Below are 19,895 nucleotides of genomic sequence, written 5' to 3' on the forward strand. Positions count from 1 at the left end.
TAAAGGGAAACTACGAGATTGTGCTGGCTTACTCCTTGCATATATACGATATAACCTACTAGGACAATGTCCTACCTGATAGGAAGGTTGGATTGTACCCTAACCATATGAGGTCTGTTTAACAAGATAATTTATTACGATTGTGTTGAGTGGCCTCATTTTGATTGGAGAGAGGAACGAGTGTTAGTGAGAACGCTAGGCCTCAAAGGGAGGTGGATTGTGAGATACAACATCAGTTGGAGAGGAGAACGAAGCATTCCTCTTAGCATACACGTTTTATAAAAATCTTGAGGGAAGTTCAAAAAAGAGAGAGCCCAAAGAAAACAATATCTACTAGCGGTGGGATTGAGTTATTACAGTAGTGCTCTACACCACACTACAAATTCAGTCGGAATTCAAGGTTCAAATTCTCACTCCCAAGTATAACTGAATTAAAAAATAAATAAAGCAAAACCATAATTTTGGTATATTTATCAAAATATATGATTAAATTGTATAAATATAACAAAAACATCCATAATTTGTTTTAGACGAAAAAAACAAAAATGTGGTTCATAAAAAGAAAAACAACGTAGTTGGAGGGTTTCATGTTCTAAGCACAGGCGGTTGGTTTGAACGACAAGCTCTTCTGCTCCAAATCATATCCGATCAAGAAATTCCCCTGCGCTATATTCCCCCAAATCCCAAACGGGTCGCTCTCCGTCATCGCCGTGAACATCAAGCAACTCACACCATCCGCCACTGTGATAAACATATTCTCCTTCGGCAACTCCACGTTAGCGCCGCCGGCGAAATGGGCGGTAACGGACGGAATATTCAGGTCGTCGCCATCTGGAGAATAGCACAGAGCAAAAAAGTTACCCGGATCGTTCACCCGCTTCGATCCAATGATCTTCGCCATCGACGAAACGACGCCGTCGTGCATATCCTTGGGAATGTAACTCAATGTGGTCCCGGAGTCTATAATCATGTTGTTTTCTGCGACAGCCTTTCCGACCGCGTGACGTTCGTTACCAACGGAAATTGCTTCCAGAGTTATCTGATACATCGTGCTGGGGCCCAGTGGAGTTGAAACGACATCAGAGCCGGAAACGACGGCGTTTTCGCCAAAGTTGATTTTGCCACTTCCTTGACTCGATACGGGCGGTAAGCAATAGGAGAATTTCCGGCTCACGGAGCTTTTTTTGCTCATTTGAGTGACTATAGACATATCGCCGCCGGCGAGTCCGATGACACCGGAGGTAGTGCCGAACCCGCCGCCGCTCTCGTGGCTACATCCAATCACCATGTTGACAGACGTTGACCCAATGGTGATCGTATCAGTTGCCAACTCACCCTTCGAGTAGGTTTGATCTCCGTACACGAAACTGTAATNCTGTGATAAACATATTCTCCTTCGGCAACTCCACGTTAGCGCCGCCGGCGAAATGGGCGGTAACGGACGGAATATTCAGGTCGTCGCCATCTGGAGAATAGCACAGAGCAAAAAAGTTACCCGGATCGTTCACCCGCTTCGATCCAATGATCTTCGCCATCGACGAAACGACGCCGTCGTGCATATCCTTGGGAATGTAACTCAATGTGGTCCCGGAGTCTATAATCATGTTGTTTTCTGCGACAGCCTTTCCGACCGCGTGACGTTCGTTACCAACGGAAATTGCTTCCAGAGTTATCTGATACATCGTGCTGGGGCCCAGTGGAGTTGAAACGACATCAGAGCCGGAAACGACGGCGTTTTCGCCAAAGTTGATTTTGCCACTTCCTTGACTCGATACGGGCGGTAAGCAATAGGAGAATTTCCGGCTCACGGAGCTTTTTTTGCTCATTTGAGTGACTATAGACATATCGCCGCCGGCGAGTCCGATGACACCGGAGGTAGTGCCGAACCCACCGCCGCTCTCGTGGCCACATCCAATCACCATGTTGACAGACGTTGACCCAATTGTGATCGTATCAGTTGCCAACTCACCCTTCGAGTAGGTTTGATCTCCGTACACGAAACTGTAATCGCAAGACTGCTGGTCCCCACATGTGGTGTCGCCGACTGACGTACAGCTATCGGACGTGCAAGGCACGGGACTGAAGGATGAGGATTTTTTTGGGTCAAAAACGGGTTCTGATTGGGGGTAACATTGCTTACATGGCATGCACTGAGTCCACGCTGGATCGCTGCCCGTATCAGCTATGGCCACGTAAGGCACCGGGGGGGTCCCAAGGGACACAGACATTACATACTCACCGCTGCCGGGGGAGATCGGAGATTCGATGGTGTTGCCGGTGAGAGCGGCGGCGCGTTGGAAGAGGACGTCGGCACGGGAGATAGAACGGCGGATGGCGTTATTTAGGCAGTCATAGTGAGAGAGAGATTGGTTGCGGATAGGTGAAAGTGGAGAATCGCGGTGGATGAGAGAGGTGGAGAAACCAATGCCGCCGCCATAGACGGTGGTGAAGGCAACGGAGATGAGGAGGAGAGAGAAGAAGATGGAAATGGCAGCCATGGATATAGAGATGAATATTTTAGTAACCATGGCCTCCGTTATTTATACGTAAAGGGATTTAGAGAGAGAGAGTTTGCATGGGAGTTTCGTATGCATTGAACCAAACGGTTATAAAATAACAAATTAAAATAATTTAATTTTAAATACGTTATATGCTTTTTGATAAAATTTTCATAAATAATTCTTATTTGAAAGATTATTTTTCGTTTGATAATAATTGTTACTCTAATCATTATTATTAAACCCTATAATATAAATTAAGAATAAAGTTTTATAAATGAGTACAGTTTTTAAATTTTAGCCAATTATTTGGCCATTTCATTTAAATATAAAAGGTATGGAACTAATAACGTTGAAATTTAGAACCTTATATAGAAATAAAGTAAATTTGTCCAAAGAAGGTAAAAAAAAATTACCATTTCTATGCATTATTAAACTTTTGAAAATATAAAATAAAAGACTTTCCAATTTGAGCTTCATTTAATTAAATAAGATAGAAAAAATTAATAAAATATTTATAAATTTTGTAATTTGTCAAAAAAAAAAAAATTACTTCTATACTTTTAAATTTCAATAAATTATGTACCCTTCATGGATCATAAGCTTTGTGAAGAGAAATAACGGTAATAAAAACATAAATAATGGAGAAACGACCTGTTGTCTTTAAGCACAAAGGTTGTATTTGAACGACAAGCTCTTGCGCTTGAGATCGTATCCGACCCAAAAGTTCACTTGAACCAAGTTTCCAAAAATGGCAAAATTCGCCGAAGCGCCCAAGCAAAACAAGCCACATTATTTTGCCACCATTGCAAATATATTCAACGATAACAATTTCACGTCGTTGCCGCCAGCAAAATGTGTCGTAATGACCGGAATATTCAAATGATCAACGCTGCACGCAGCGAAGCAGAGATCCAAAACCCTAATCGAATCATGCACTCGCTTCGCTTTACCAACATGGGCCAATGTCAAAGTGACACGTTTGTACAAATTTGGGGGCATAATCGTCAATGTTGTACCAAAATTGATAAGGATATTTCCTTGTTTTGCGGCGACCGGCATGTCGTTCGTGGCCTTAAATCGCTTGTTTGCAACGGACATTGCTTCGAGAGTTAGGTAATAGAAGGTATCGGATTCATTTAACACGAGAGAGGTAGACACGACTTTTCACCCTGAAACAATGGCCTTTTTGCCGAAGCTTACTTTACCTGTTACATTTTAGATATTGAAGAAGGTCGGCAAGCAATACGAGAACTGTCGTTTGACAGCGAAGATTTTGCTCATTTGAGAGAGCAAAGATAGAGCGTCGCTGCCAAGTTCGATAATTCTTGAGGTATCTCCGCTGAAACTGCCGCCGTTCACATGGCCACATCCAATAAACTGTCTTGTTGAGTTTGAAGGATCCAATAGTAATTTTCTCAGTTGCCAGGTCACCATAGGTAAAGGACCAGTCTCCGTAGCTAAGGTTGTACATTCAACCCGACAACCCGGACCAACCCAACTCAAACTATAAGAGTTGGGGGTTGGATTGGCTTTTCGAGTTGGTTTTGGTTCATTTTTCTGAACCCGAACTAACTCGGTTCGGTTTCGGGTTCATGGGACAAAACCCTCGAGATGACCCGAGCCAAATAAAAATATATAAAATATACTAAGAAGTTTATATTAATGATGGATTTTTCAAAGTGGTACTTTGTCATAATTTAAAACACTCACAACCGAGTTTATAATTTATGATTCATTTATTAATTATAATTTATACATACATTTAGGTTATTTTGAAACGAACCTGTATATAGTGTTCAATGTTAATAGATTATACATATATTTGATTAATTTTTACTTTTTATCTATTATTTTTTTTTACTAGACTATCTTTTTTCGGGTGAAAAATAAATAAATTTAGCCTCTAAATCAAGAGTGAAAGAATTTTTTATTATTTTATTAATTAACTCTAAAAGTAGATACAAACAAAATTAGTTTCAATTAATTTAAAGGTTTTGTTATAAAATTAAAATAAGTAATTCTAAATTCTAATATATTTATTATCTCCGTGTTCCAGTTTTATATCACAATTTATATATATATATATATATATTTTTAGTCTACGACTCTCTAAATCCATTACGTTATAGTATTTTAATTATAATAGTTTTTATTTTTGTTATATATAGTATTTTTAAATTAATAATTTTTATTGCCTTTTTTAATTTCATAATCTATTTTTATATTTTTTTTTTACTTTAATCAATTTTAATTCAATGTGGATATTTTAGTTGTCTTTTGTTTTATGAAAATGTTTAACTATGTTGTTATAATTTTTGTTCGTTGTTTTTTATTGATTTTTTTTTTTTTTGGAATAATTATAAATTGATGTGTGTTCATTTGTGAAATTTTTTTTTAACAACCAAAATGTTAAGAATGAGAAATAGAAATAGAATTGGGATCGAAAGTATGATCTTCATTCATGTTTACCACGTTTAAATAGGATACAAACTATCAACTAATACCTAAAAATAGAAAAAATATATATCTAACTAAATCTGGTAAATAAATAAAATATACGGTTAATCAAATCTATACTAACAACTCCCTAAATATGTGAGATATATTCTAACTAATTATCACCGCAAAATATCCTCTTAATACTCCCCCTCAAGTTGGAGAGTGTATGTCGATCACACCCAACTTGTCCTTCAAAAAGTCAAATTGCTGTCTTCCCAAAGCTTTAGTAAAAACATCTGCCAATTGCATTTTGGTCGATACATAATACGGTTTGATGATTCCAGCTTGTAACTTTTCTCGAACTATATGACAATCTATTTCAATGTGTTTCGTACGTTCATGAAAAACTGGATTGGCTGCTATATGTAATGCTGCTTGATTATCACAATATAATAATGCTGGTTCGGACAGTGGAACATTCAAGTCTTGAAGAATGTATCTTAACCAAGTTAACTCTAAACAAGTATTTGCCATAGCTCGATACTCGGCTTCTGCTGATGATCTGGACACATTAGTCTGCTTTTTAGACTTCCAAGAAATAATTGAATTTCCGAGGAAAATGCAGAACCCAGAAATAGATCGTCTGGAAGTTCGACAACCACCCCAGTCAGAATCGCAATATGCCTGTAATCTTAAATTGTTTTCAGATGGCAGTAGAAGTCCTTGACCAGGAGTGCCTTTGATGTACCTCAGAACTCGAAGAGCTGCCTCCCAATGTGGTTTTCTTGGTTCATGCATAAATTGGCTAAGCATACGAACTGAATAAGCTATGTCAGGCCTAGTGACGGTCAAATATATTAATCTGCCAATCAACCGTCTGTATTTACTTGGATCATTCAACTTCTCTCCTTCAGTTAAAGAAAGTTTCAGATTTTGCTCCATAGGAAATTTGTCTGGACGTGCTCCTGTAAGACCTGTGTCTTGAAGTATGTCTAGAGCATACTTCCTTTGAGACATAAAAATTCCTTTTCTAGATCGAGAAAATTCAATGCCTAGAAAATATTTCAAATTTCCTAAATCTTTGATAAGAAATTTCTGGAGTAAACTAGTCTTGAGATATTGAATTTCTTCGAGATCATTGCCTGTCAACAGAATATCATCAACATAGATTAGAACTGCAGTGAAAGAAGTACCTTTACTCTTAGTAAACAAAGAGTAATCTGCTTTGGACTGAGTGTAGCCTGCATTTTGTATAGTTGTAGAAAATATGGAGAACCAATTGCGAGAAGCCTGTTTTAATCCATAAAGAGATTTATGGAGCCGACATACTGTATTCTCCCCCTGTCGGCGAAGACCTGGTGGTAAAGACATATAAACTTCCTCGTCTAGATTACCATGGAGAAAGGCATTTTGAACATCCAACTGATGGGTGAACCATTTTCGAGCAGCAGCAACAGTGAGTAAGCAACGAAGTGTAGTAAGTTTCGCTGTAGGGGAAAATGTTTCTGTGTAATCAATACCTTCAACCTGAGTGTATCCCTTTGCTACTAGTCGAGCTTTATAACGTTCAACAGAACCATCAGAGTTGTATTTAATTTTGTACACCCAACGACAACCAATAGCTTTATGACCAAGTGGTAGAGGAACGAGAGACCATGTATGATTACGTTCCAAAGCTGCAATTTCATCATTCATAGCCTGCTGCCATAACGGGTCGCCAACTGCCTCGTCATAGGTTTTAGGTTCTGTCTGGGATGTAATAAGAGCTAGAAAAGCACGTTGAGTAGGAGAAAAACGAGAGAATGAAAGGTAATGATGAAGGGGATACCTGGTGCCAGTGCCGGGACTTGAGCTAGAGGTTAAATGATTGGCTCCAGAAGACATCTCATAATCCTTATGCCAAGCTGGAGGCTGTTTAGTACGAGTAGAACGTCGAAGTGGAGCTGATGTATCAGGTGGGATAGGATTGGAATTAGTGGGCGAATCTGGAGAAGGTGGAGGAGACGACGGAGTAGGAGGTGAAGGAATAGAAGGTGGAGGATGGATGTTTGAGTAGGATGGATCATGAAGTGGTACAACAGGAGTCGAAGGAGCTAATGTCGAAGTTTGTGAAGCTGATGAAAAAGGAAAATCATCTTCACAAAATTTGACATCACGGCTGATAAAGAATTTGTGAGATTGCATGTCATACAACTTGTAACCTTTATGACCACAAGGATATCCTACGAAAACACAAGGAGTTGCCCTAGGTTCAAATTTTTGCTTAGGATGTACTATAGTTGCATAACATTTACAACCAAAAACTTTAAGATGATGAAATGTAGGTGGTCGTTTGTAGAGTGCTTCAAAGGGTGTCTTGTTAGATAATAATGGTGATGGCGTTCTATTTATAAGATAAACAGCCGTTAAAATGCACTCTCCCCAAAAATTAAGTGGAACCTGTGACTGAAAAAGAAGAGACCTAGCTACATTTAGGATATGGCGATGCTTGCGTTCTACGACTCCATTTTGTTGTGGAGTATAGACACAAGTGCGCTGAAATTCAATACCACAAGAAGTAAAGAATGGTTGCAAAGATAGGAACTCAGTCCCATTGTCTGATCGAACTATCTTGATAGTAGTATGAAATTGAGTTTGAACGAATTTAACAAAGTTCATTAACAAATGATGTACTTCTGACTTATGTTGCATTAAAAAAACCCAAGTACATCGAGTAAAATCATCAACAATAGTGAGAAAAAAACGCAAACCAGAATGGGTAGGAATTTTATGTGGTCCCCAAACATCACAATGTATCAGATCAAAAGCAGAATGGGTTGTTATTGAACTTCTTGGGAAAGACAACCTAGTTTGTTTTGCTAACGGGCAGATACTACAATTATGAGAATAACTCGCATTATTAAGATGCAATTGATCAGCTAGAAATTTAAAACGAGAAAAGGAAGGATGACCTAGGCGTAAATGCCACAAATCAGATGACTGAGATACTTGATGAGCTGAAGATTTGATTGGAGATGAAGAAATATGATAGAGACCTCCAAATTGTTTACCCGAGCCAATCATCTTCCCCGTAGCCAAGTCCTGCATAACACAAGAATCAGGATAGAAGGTGACATAACATTTCAAGTTATTGGTAAGTTTGCTGATCGACATTAGGTTTAAATTGAATGAAGGCACACATAAAACGTTGTTTAATTGAAGGTTAGGGCTAAGAGAAATATTGCCAGTATGTGACACACGTGCTGTCTCTCCATTAGGCAAATTTATTGCAGACATGATGGCAGCCTTTGGTTCAGTCATAACAGAAGATTTTGATACTATATGATCCGTAGCTCCACTATCGAGAATCCATGAATTAGAACTCGCAGAGTTAATAGATAATGTAGATATGGGAAACAAACCTGCAACATTGATGTGATTGTCAGAATTACCAGAAGGGTGATGATTGATTGCAGATAAGGCTTGTGCTATCTGTCGTAATTGCTCAGAAGAAAAATTTGGAATGGAATTAGGTGACTGTTCTTCTGTATTCAACTGTGAAACATCGGCCATATTTGCAGATGATCGATATCCACGGTTATTGTGTTGATTGTCTTGTCTTGTCCTTCCAGAATTATTTTTCTGTCGACACCGATCTTCTGTATGGCCCCTTCTATCACAAAAGTTACAGTGAAACTTAAGAATTCGACACTCATTGATTGTATGACCACTTTTATTGCAGTGTTCACACTTTTTGTCCTTGGCGAATTTTGAATATATTGTTTTCTTTTGCACTGCTGATGCAATCGAGAAATTCTCAGTAGGTTCGGAAGTTACCTGACGCTGCATCTCTTCTTGTACAAGTAATGAATAGGCTTGCCTCACATTAGGTAATGGAGACATCATCAATATGTTAGATCTCACCGTTTTATAAGACTGATTAAGCCCCATGAGCAATTGCATCAATTTGTCTTCTTCGCGTTGATCAATATGTATTTGACGTTGATTACAGGTAAATGGTGTGCGGTACGCTTCCAGTTCATCCCAAAGTGCTTTGAGCTTGGTGAAATATGTTGACAGCGCCATGGTTCCTTGTGACATCGTTGCTATCGAGTTTTGTATTTGAAAAATTGCTGGAGCATTCTTTTGTGAGAATTGATCGTGAAGATCAACCCACACTTGATGAGCTGTCTTGGCGTGAATAATGCCTTTAGCGATATCTGCTTCAACGGAATGAGTTAACCAAGATATTATCATACTGTTGCACTGATTCCAGAGTTCGAATTCGGTTGAATTTGCATCTTGGGACGGTTCCTCAATTGTGCCATCAATGAAGCCAATTTTCTTCTTGGCAATAAGAGCATGCATAACTGATTTACTCCAGGATTGGTAATTTGCTCCATTTAATTTGATTGGAACAAGTGAATATCCTGGCTGATCAGAGTGATGAATATAGTACGGATGTGTTAAATCAACATCCGAAATTTTGAAGCTGGATTTGGCTGATTCCGCCATAAAGGAAATTTTGATATTTAAGAACACCAAGATCGGTGCTCTGATACCATGTTAAGAATGAGAAATAGAAATAGAATTGGGATCGAAAGTATGATCTTCATTCATGTTTACCACGTTTAAATAGGATACAAACTATCAACTAATACCTAAAAATAGAAAAAATATATATCTAACTAAATCTGGTAAATAAATAAAATATACGGTTAATCAAATCTATACTAACAACTCCCTAAATATGTGAGATATATTCTAACTAATTATCACCGCAAAATATCCTCTTAATACAAAACTCAACCCGAAAATAAAGAGTTGGAATGAGAAATTTTTTGGGTTTGGCAGAGTTACCAATCAAACCAACCCGAACCTTAGCTTTGGGTTAAAAAAAATCTTTCACTAACCCAACTCGAATCACATGCCCCTATTCATAGCTATAAGAGTAGCTGTGGTTTCTGTTTTGGAGCCCACAGCGATAGTCGTCGAGAGATCGGCAAGCATTGGAAGGGCAAGACACGTGGCGGTAGGAAGAGGATCGACGTGGATTAAAAACGGGAAGTGATTGGTTGAAGCATTTGTGACATGGGCATGCAGTGGGTCCACGTCAGGTCGCTGCCGGTATCGGCGAAGGCAATGATTTCCTTATTTTATTTATGGTAATTTAGAGAGAGAATATAAATATGTATTATGTTTTTTTAAACATGAAACTAAAATCGATAAAAAAAAAAAATCAAATAAATAATAAACCACTAATTTTAAGATTTATTAAAAATGATAGTCTAAAATATAATAAAATGTTATTTTGATATCTATACCTATGGATGTTTTTCAACCATTTAGTTTCCTTGGTTTAAAAATAATAATTTAATCTAATATTTTCATTTTTAAATTTAATCTTTTGATAAATTTTTAGAGTCAAATTATTTTGATAATTTATTAGGGTTGTGTTGTGAGATACCACATCGATTAGATAGAAGAACGAGTGTCAGTGACTATGCTAGACCTCAAAGATGGTGGACTGTGAGATCTCATGTCAGTTGGAGAAAATAACAAAGTCTAAACTTATTCATACTAGATACGTTTTAAAAACAGAAAAATATGTAATTCTCACTCCCGAACTATTCTATTATAATTCAATTAAAAATAAATAAATGAAGCAAAACTATTATTTTGGTATATTTAATAAAATATGTAATTAATTTTTATAAATATAACAAAAACATAAATAATTTGTTTTTGTCGAAAAAAAGAAAACTGTGATTCACAAAAAGAAAAATCAACGTAGTTTGGAGAGTTTGAGGTTCTAAGCACAGACCGTTGGTTTGAACGACAAGCGCTTCTTCTCCAAATCATATCCGATCAAGAAATTCGCCTGAGCTATATTCCCCCAAACCCCAACGTCGTTGATCTCCATCAACGACCTGAACATCAAGCAACTCACACCATCCGCCACCGTCATAAACATATTCTCCTTCGACAACTCCACGTCAGCGCCGCCGGCGAAATGGGCGGTAACGGTCGGAATATTCACGTCGTCGCCATCAGAAGAATAGCACAGAGCAAAAACGTTACCGGGATCCTTCACCCGCTTCGATCCAATGATCTTGGCCATCGACGAAACGACGCCGTCGTGTATCACCTTGGGAATGTAAGTCAATGTGGTCCCGGAGTCAACGATCATGTTGTCTGTTGCAAGAGAAATGTCGGCCGCGTGACGTTCGTTACCAACGGAAATGGCTTCCAGACTTATCTGATACATCATGCTGGGGTCCAGTGGGGTTGAAACGACACCAGGACCTGAAACGACGGCGTTTTCGCCGAAGTTGATTTTGCCCTTCCCTTGACTCGATACGGACGGTAAGCAATAGGAGAATTTCCAACTCACGGCGCTTTTTTTTCTCATTTGAGTAACTATAGACAGGTCGCCGCCGCCGAGTCCGATGATACCGGAGGTAGTGCCGAACCCGCCGCCGCTCTCGTGGCCACATCCAAACAGCATGTTGACAGACGTTGACCCAATGGGGATTGTATCAGTTCCAAACTCTCCCTTCGAGTAGGTATGATCTGCGTACGCGAAACTGTAATCGCAAGACCCTTGGTCCCCACAGAACCCGTCGTCCTTGACTGACTTACATGTATCGGACGTGCAAGGCACGTGACGGAAGGATGAGGATTTTTTGGGGTCAAAAATGGGTTCTGATTGGGGGTAACATTGCTTACATGGCATGCATTGAATCCACGCTGGATCGCTGACCGTATCAGCTATGGCCACGTAAGGCACCGGGGGGGTTCCAAGGGACACAGACATTACATACTCACCGCCGCCGGGGGAGATCGGAGCTTCGATGGAGTTGTCGGTGAGAGCGGCGGCGCGTTGGAAGAGGGCGTCGGCACGGGAGATAGAACGGCGGATGGCGTTATTTAGGCGGTCATAGTGAGAGAGAGATTGGTTACGGATAGGTGAAAGTGGAGAATCGCGGTGGATGAGAGTGGTGGAGAAGCCACTGCCGCCGCCATAGACGGTGGTGAAGGCAACGGAGATGAGGAGGAGAGAGAAGAAGATAGATATGGCAGGCATGGATATAGAGATGAATATTTTAGTAACCATGACCTCCCTTATTTATACGTAAAGGGATTTGGAGAGAGAGAGAGAGTTTGCATGGGAGTTTCGTATGCATTAAACCAAACGGTTATAAAATAACAAATTAAAATAATTTAATTTTAAATACGTTGTATGCTTCTTGATTGAATTTTCATACTATTTTTCAAGGTCTATTTCTATAACAATCGTTACTATAATCATTATTATTAAACTATATAATATAAATTAAGAATAAAGTTTTATTAATGAGTAGGGTTTCTAAATTTTAGCCGATTATTTGGCCGTTTCATCTAAATATAAAAGGTATGGGTTGAAATTTAGAACCCTATATAGAAATACATTAAATTTCCCAAAAGAAGAAAATAAAAATTACCATTTTTTCTACCCATTGATTTGACTTTTGAAAATATAAAATAAATTATTTTAAAGTATTTATAAATTTTGTAATTTGTAAAATAAAAATAATTCTAAACTAAAAAAATTCAATAATTTTTAAAGTTTTTAAATTTTTTTTATCTAGAATTTCAAAAAAGTTTCAAAACTGTCATTGAATTTTAAAAAATTCTATTAATATACCAATGATGGTAATTTTTAAAATTAACATTAATCCTCCAACTTTTTATTGTTAATATATAGATAAAAACGGTCTTCATAGACCATTTTCTCCCCAATATCGAAGGTAAAAAAAATTTTAATTTTAATTTTTTTTTATAGTTAAACGGTATTAATATTATTTTTTTAAAATGGTACAGTTTCGTCCCTATATTAAGATATATATATTTTTCTAATTTAAAAAATATATATATTTTCTTAAAACATTTTTTAAAATTTAACCATTAAGATATTATATCTTTGACTTTGGATGTGTCATATATAGAAACGAATCGATTCACAATTTCACAATCACATACAGAAATGTATTAAATTTGCTTGATTTTCTTTTAAATTGATTTTTAGTTTTTTGTTTTGGAAATTTGAGGTTTGTTTTCACAAATTTTCTATAATTGAAAACAAAAAATTTTAAATTAATTTTTTTAAAATAATTTATTTACAATCATTTTCATTTTTTCTAAACAAACATTATTATTATTATTATTATTATTATTATTATTATTATTTTTAAATGAACTTGTGAATTGAATTGACAGTTTAATACAAAGTTATATAATCATAAGGGGAGTGATGTCATGTCTCGACTATACTATGTTGACCCATGCTGATCGAGACAAATCTATTGTTAGAGATTAGTTGGCGAACCCGTGGAGTCCTCACTCAATGACTCCATCAGTTGTATTATCAACTTTATTACGTCCGCCTGATATTTATTAATCAATCAAATTCAAGCATTTATGCACAATTTCATTCATATTATCAACTTTTAACACGAGATGGGTAGAAACGACTTTTCGCCGTAAAACAACGGCCTTTTTACTGAAGCTTATTTTGTCTGTAAGAAGAAGGTCGGCAAGCAATACTACCGCCATTCACATGGCCACATCCAATAACTGTCTTGTTGAGTTTGAAGGATCCAATAGTAATTTTCTCAATTGCCAAGTCACCCGAGAATTCAACTCGACAATCCGAGAATTCGGACCAATCGAACCCGAATTATAAGGGTTGGATGATCTGTTCGGGTTGGTTTTGGTTCATTTTTCTGAACACGAACTTACCCTATTCGATTTCGGGTTCATGGAACAAAATCCTTAGATAGACCCGAACCAAATAAAAATATATCATTAATGATGAGTTTGCGAGGGTAGTACTTTGTCCTAATTTAAAACACTCACACCTGAGTTTGATAATTTAATTTAAGGATATAATTTATGATACGTTTATTAATTATAATTTATGCATATAGTGTTCAATGTTAGATTATACATATATTTAATTAATTTTTACTTTCCATCCATCATTTTTCTCACTTAATCACTGGGAAATAAATAAATATATAATCTATTAGGACTGTGCTCTACACGTTATATGAACCCATACGACACAGGATCACTCTTTACATGCATACGAGATAATTTACTAAAGTTGTATTGTGAGATCCCATATTGATTAGAGAGAGGAACGAGTGCCAGCAAAGACGCTAGGCCTCAAAGTGGGTGAATTGTGAGATCCCACATCAGTTGGAGAGTATAACAAAACATTATTCATACTATACGCGTTTTAAAAACCTTGAGTAAAAATTTAAAAAATGAACTCAGCTTTGACGGTTACAAGTAGTGCTCTACACGATTTAATCCACACAAACCGTTGAGACAAATTCACTCCCGACTATAATTCAATTTAAAAAAATAAATAAATGAAGCAAACCATTATTTTGGTATATTTAGCAAAATATGTGATTAATTTTTATAAATATAACAAAAACATCCATAATTTGTTTTAGACGAAAAGGACAAAAGTGCGGTTCATAAAAAGAAAAACAACGTAGTTGGAGGGTTTCATGTTCTAAGCACAGGCGGTTGGTTTGAACGACAAGCTCTTCTTCTCCAAATCATATCCGATTAAGAAATTCGCCTGGGCTATATTCCCCCAAATCCCAAACGGGTCGCTCTCCGTCATCGCCGTGAACATCAAGCAACTCACACCATCCGCCACCGTGATAAACATGTTCTCCTTCGGCAACTCCACGTTAGCGCCGCCGGAGAAATGGGCGGTAACGGACGGAATATTCACGTCGCCGCCATCTGGAGAATAGCACAGAGCAAAAAAGTTACCCGGATCGTTCACCCGCTTCGATCCAATGATCTTCGCCATCGACGAAACGACGCCGTCGTGCATATCCTTGGGAATGTAACTCAATGTGGTCCCGGAGTCTATAATCATGTTGTTTTCTGCGACAGCCTTTCCGACCGCGTGACGTTCGTTACCAACGGAAATTGCTTCCAGAGTTATCTGATACATCGTGCTGGGGCCCAGTGGAGTTGAAACGACATCAGAGCCGGAAACGACGGCGTTTTCGCCGAAGTTGATTTTGCCACTTCCTTGACTCGATACGGGCGGTAAGCAATAGGAGAATTTCCGGCTCACGGAGCTTTTTTTGCTCATTTGAGTAACTATAGACATATCGCCGCCGGCGAGTCCGATGACACCGGAGGTAGTGCCGAACCCACCGCCGCTCTCGTGGCCACATCCAATCACCATGTTGACAGACGTTGACCCAATTGTGATCGTATCAGTTGCCAACTCACCCTTCGAGTAGGTTTGATCTCCGTACACGAAACTGTAATCGCAAGACTGCTGGTCCCCACATGTGGTGCCGCCGACAGACTTACACGTATCGGACGTGCAAGGCACGGGACTGAAGGATGAGGATTTTTTGGGGTCAAAAACTGGTTCTGATTGGGGGTAACATTTCTTACATGGCATGCATTGAGTCCACGCTGGATCGCTGCCCGTATCAGCTATGGCCACGTAAGGCACCGGGGGGGTTCCAAGGGACACAGACATTACATACTCACCACCACCGGGGGAGATCGGAGATTCGATGCTGTTGCCGGTAAGAGCGGCGGCGCGTTGGAAGAGGGCGTCGGCACGGGAGATAGAACGGTGGATGGCATTATTTAGGCGGTCGTAGTGAGAGAGAGATTGGTTGCGGATAGGTGAAAGCGGAGAATCGCGGTGGATAAGAGTGGTGGAGAAGCCAATGCCGCCGCCATAGACGGTGGTGAAGCCGACGGAGATGAGGAGGAGAGAGAAGAAGATCGAAATCGCAGGCATGGATATAGAGATGAATATTTTAGTAACCATGGCCTCCCTTATTTATACGTAAAGGGATTTAGAGAGAGAGAGAGTTTGCATGGGAGTTTCATATGCATTAAACCAAACGGTTATAAAATAACAAATTAAAATAATTTAATTTTAAATACGTTATATGCGTTTTGATAAATTTTTCATAAATAATTCTTATGAGAAAGACTATTTTTCAAGATAACAATTGTTACTATAATAATAATAATTATAAAACTATATAATATAAATTAAGAATAAAGTTTTATAAATGAGTAGGGTTTCTAAATTTTAGCCAATTACTTGGCCGTTTCATCTAAATATAAAAGGTATGGAACTGAAAACGTTGAAATTTAAAACCCTATATAGAAATACATTAAATTTGCCAAAAGAAGAAAATAAAAGGAAGTTACCATTTCTACCCATTGATTTGACTTTTGAAAATATCAAATAAAAGACTTTCCAATTTGAGCTTAATTTAATTAATTAAGATAGAATAAATTAATAAAGTTATTTATAAATTTTGTAATTTGTCCAAAAATAAATAAATTTAAACTTTAAAAAATTCAATAATTTTTAAAATTTCTAAACAAAATTGAAAAATTAAATACACCTATTATCGGTGTATCTCAAATCTCAAAAAAGTTTTAAAATTGTCATTAAATTTTAGAAAGTTCTATTAATATATTAATGTTGGTAATTTTTAAAGCTAAGATTAATCCTCAAATTTTTTATTGTTAATATATATAGATAAAAAAAAATTTTACAGATCATCTTCTTCAATTTCAAGGATACTAAGGGTAAAAGAATTTTAATTTTTTTAATTTTTTTAATTTTTATATATAATTGAACTATATTAATATTATTTTTGAGAATTTATAGATATTTGCTAAAAATGGAACAGTTTCATCCAATATATTAAGTTATATATTTTTCTATTTTAAAAAAATAAATATTTATTAATAAACTTTTTTATTAATTTTTATTAATAAAAATGGTACACTACTATAATTTTTATTAATTTAACCATTAAAATATTATATGTTTTCACTTTGGATGTGTCATATATAGAAACGGATCAATTCACAATCATATACAGAAATATATTAATTTTGCTTCATTTTCTTTGTTTCGAATAAATTTATTTTTACTTTTTTATTTTGGAAATTTGAGATTTGTTTTCACAAATTTTCTATAATTGAAAACAAAAAAATTTAAATTAGTTTTTTTACAATCATTTTCATTCTTCTGAAGAAACATTAAAAAAAAAAATTTAAATGAAATTGTGAATTGAATTCATTATTGAAAGTTCACTAGCGATCTTTTCACAGTTAATACACGTTGTATAATCGTAAGGGGAGTGATGTCATGTCTCGACCATGCTATGTTCACTTTTACTGATCGCTAGCAATCCTTTGATAGTTAATACACGATATACAAACATAACGGGAGTGGTGTCATGTCTCGACCATACTATGTTGGCCTTTGCTGATCGAGATAAATCTATTGTTAGAGATTAGTTGGCGAACCCCTACGAACCCTCACTCGATAACTCCATCATTCATGTTATCAATTTTATTACGTCACATGATATTTCGATCATATTCGTCTTTAGCAATCAATACTAATTCATATCTAAAGTTTTTAAACGAGGTTTCCTTAATTTTTGCAAAAAATAACGTTCACTTTCTCAATATCTCGTAATTGGATCATAAAATCTTATTCAATATTAGTATGATTGAAATTGACCAAAAAAATAGATTGAATAGATCGAATTGGACCTGAATGATTCAACTAGACCGAATTAGTCTAATCCACTCGAGTCGGGTTGGACAGGCCCAATTAAACTAGTCAAGTGCTTCCGACAAATCGAACCATCAATTTCTAAAATATTAATTGATGTCTAATAAAAAAAAAAAAAAAAAGCTATAATAAAAATTTAAATACCAAAAATGTGTTAATTTAACAATTTTATTTATTTGATAGATACATTGAATTTGGGTTAAATATGGTAAGATTTTTATATCCATACTTGGCATGTATGCGTTAATTTAAAGATTCTAATTTCGAGATAAAATTTTATTTTAATAGGATAAATTATAAAAAAATATTTATAAATTTGACTTTTATTTAAAAAATATTCGGGAAATAGAAATCTGTTAGAAATGTTATTATAATTTTTGTTTGGATTAAACACGACATTCATGCACATTAATTTTTCCTTCCATATTTATAAAAGGTAACATAATATTACAATTTTTTATTTATTTTTTAACGAATTTCAATATTTTTTTTAAATATATAATTTAACCGTTATTATTTAAATTTTTTAGTTCATAAATTTGTACTTTTGTGCACTTTTTTTTAAAAAGAAGTAAAAAACAAAAAAGAAAAGAAAAACAGCAAGAAACAAAATTAACAAGCTGGGATTAATAATTAATTAATAATAATTATACCCAAGAAATTAATATTAAAAACAAAATTTGTTGAGAAATAACTGTAATTAAAAGACAAGACAATGGAGAAACGACATGTCGTCTTTAAGCACAAACGTTGTATTTGAACGATAATCTCTTGCGCTCGAGATCGTATCCGACCAAAAAGTTCACCTGTGCTAAGTTTCCAAAAATGGCAAAGTTCGCCGACGGCACGAAAGCCAAACAAGCCACATTATCAGCTACCATTGCAAACGTATTCAACGGTAACAACTTCACGTCGGCGCCGCCAGCAAAATGTGCCGTAATGACCGGAATATTCAAATGATCAACGCTGCGTGTGGCGAAGCAGAGATCCAAAACCCCAGTTGGATCATTCACTCGCTTAGCTTTAACAACATGCGCCAATGTAGAAGCAACACCTTTGTACAAATTCGGGGGTAGAATTGTCAATGTCGTACCGGAATCGATAAGGATATTCCCTCGTTCTACGGCCGCTGACATGTTGTTCGCAGCCTTAAACCGCTTGTTTGCAACGGACATTGCTTTGAGAGTTACGTAATAGAAGGTGTTGGGTTCTTTTAATACGAGAGGGGTAGAAATGACTTTTCGCCCTGAAACAATGGCTTTTTTGCCGAAACTTATTTTGCCTGTTACATTTTTGTCACTGAAGAATGTCGGCAAGCAATACGAGAACCGCCGTTTGACGGCGGCGATTTTTCTCATTTGAGAGATCAAAGAGAGAGGGCCACCGCCGAGTCCGATAATTCCTGAGGTATCTCCGCTGAAAGTGCCGCCGTTCACATGGCCACATCCAATAACTGTCTTGTAGAGTTTGAAGGATCCAACAGTAATTTTCTCAGATGCTAGGTCGCCATACGTAAAGGATTGGTCTCCGTAGCTATAACCGTAGCTGCAGGTTCGGTTGTCGGGTCCACAGCGATAGTCATCGAGAGAGCGGCAAGCATTGGAAGTGCAAGACACGTGGCGGTAGGAGAAGGATCGACGTGGATTAAAAATGGGAAATGATTGGTTGAAGCATTTGTGACATGGCATGCACTGGGTCCACGTCAGGTCGCTGCCGGTATCAGCGATGGCCATGATTTTGACCCTCGGGGTTCCGATGGAGATGGACATTAGGAACTCGCCGTCGTCGGGGATGATCCGGGAATGGATGCCAGTGGTGGAGACGGCGGCAGCGCGGTTGAGGAGGGTGTCGGAGCGGGAGAAGGAGCGGCGGAAGGCGTTGGTGAGTCGGTCATAGTGGGAGAGAGATGGGTTATAGAGAGGGGAGAGAAAAGAATCGCGGTGGAAGAGAGAGGTGGTGAAGCCATGGCCGCCGTCGCCAACGCCGCCATGAACGGTTGCTTGGGAGAAGGAAATGAGGAAGAAACAGAAGAAAATTGAAATGGCAGCCATGGATTCCAGTGGGAAAGGTTTAGAGGGATGGGAGTTTATTGAGTGCCCAAATTTCGTATTTTATATATGATAATTTAGAGAGAGAATATAAATAAATATTATGATTTTTTGACAGAGGAGAGAGAGAATTTGCATGAGATTATATGACGTGGATTTTCTTATATTTCCTTAAATTATAGAAAATATGTCTCTTTTTATTGTCCATAAATAATAATAATAATAATAATAATAATGGACTCAAATGACACAATTAAATGGTGTAGATTTTCTTGA

The 19,895-nt window shown here is 37.0% G+C and overlaps 2 protein-coding genes across 2 annotated transcripts; both read right to left on the reverse strand.

The window, feature by feature from the left end:
* Window positions 1–530: 530 nt before the first annotated feature.
* Window positions 531–15,759, reverse strand: LOC111803239 (aspartic proteinase CDR1-like). The gene is made up of 2 exons (XM_023687560.1): window positions 15,249–15,759; window positions 531–1,353 (listed from the first exon to the last, which is right to left on the reverse strand). The coding sequence occupies exons 1-2, from the start codon at window positions 15,757–15,759 to the stop codon at window positions 593–595; spliced, it is 1,272 nt and encodes a 423-aa protein (XP_023543328.1). The 3' UTR covers window positions 531–592.
* A 2,549-nt stretch (window positions 15,760–18,308) lies between these two features.
* On the reverse strand, window positions 18,309–19,622 carry LOC111803387 (aspartic proteinase CDR1-like). The gene has a single exon (XM_023687760.1). The coding sequence runs from the start codon at window positions 19,620–19,622 to the stop codon at window positions 18,309–18,311; it is 1,314 nt and encodes a 437-aa protein (XP_023543528.1).
* Between the last annotated feature and the right edge of the window lie 273 nt (window positions 19,623–19,895).

This window comes from Cucurbita pepo, chromosome LG01, assembly GCF_002806865.2.
Source record: "Cucurbita pepo subsp. pepo cultivar mu-cu-16 chromosome LG01, ASM280686v2, whole genome shotgun sequence".
NCBI classification, from domain to species: domain Eukaryota; kingdom Viridiplantae; phylum Streptophyta; class Magnoliopsida; order Cucurbitales; family Cucurbitaceae; genus Cucurbita; species Cucurbita pepo.

Excerpts from the sequence above, each read along its gene's own strand:
- LOC111803387 (XM_023687760.1), bottom strand. The coding sequence starts at position 19,622 with ATGGCTGCCATTTCAATTTTCTTCTGTTTCTTCCTCATTTCCTTCTCC.
- LOC111803239 (XM_023687560.1), bottom strand. The coding sequence starts at position 15,759 with ATGCCTGCGATTTCGATCTTCTTCTCTCTCCTCCTCATCTCCGTCGGC. Across the intron at positions 1,354-15,248 it reads TTACAGTTTCGTGTACGGAG|ATCAAACCTACTCGAAGGGT; the intron begins ATCAAACCTACT and ends TCGTGTACGGAG.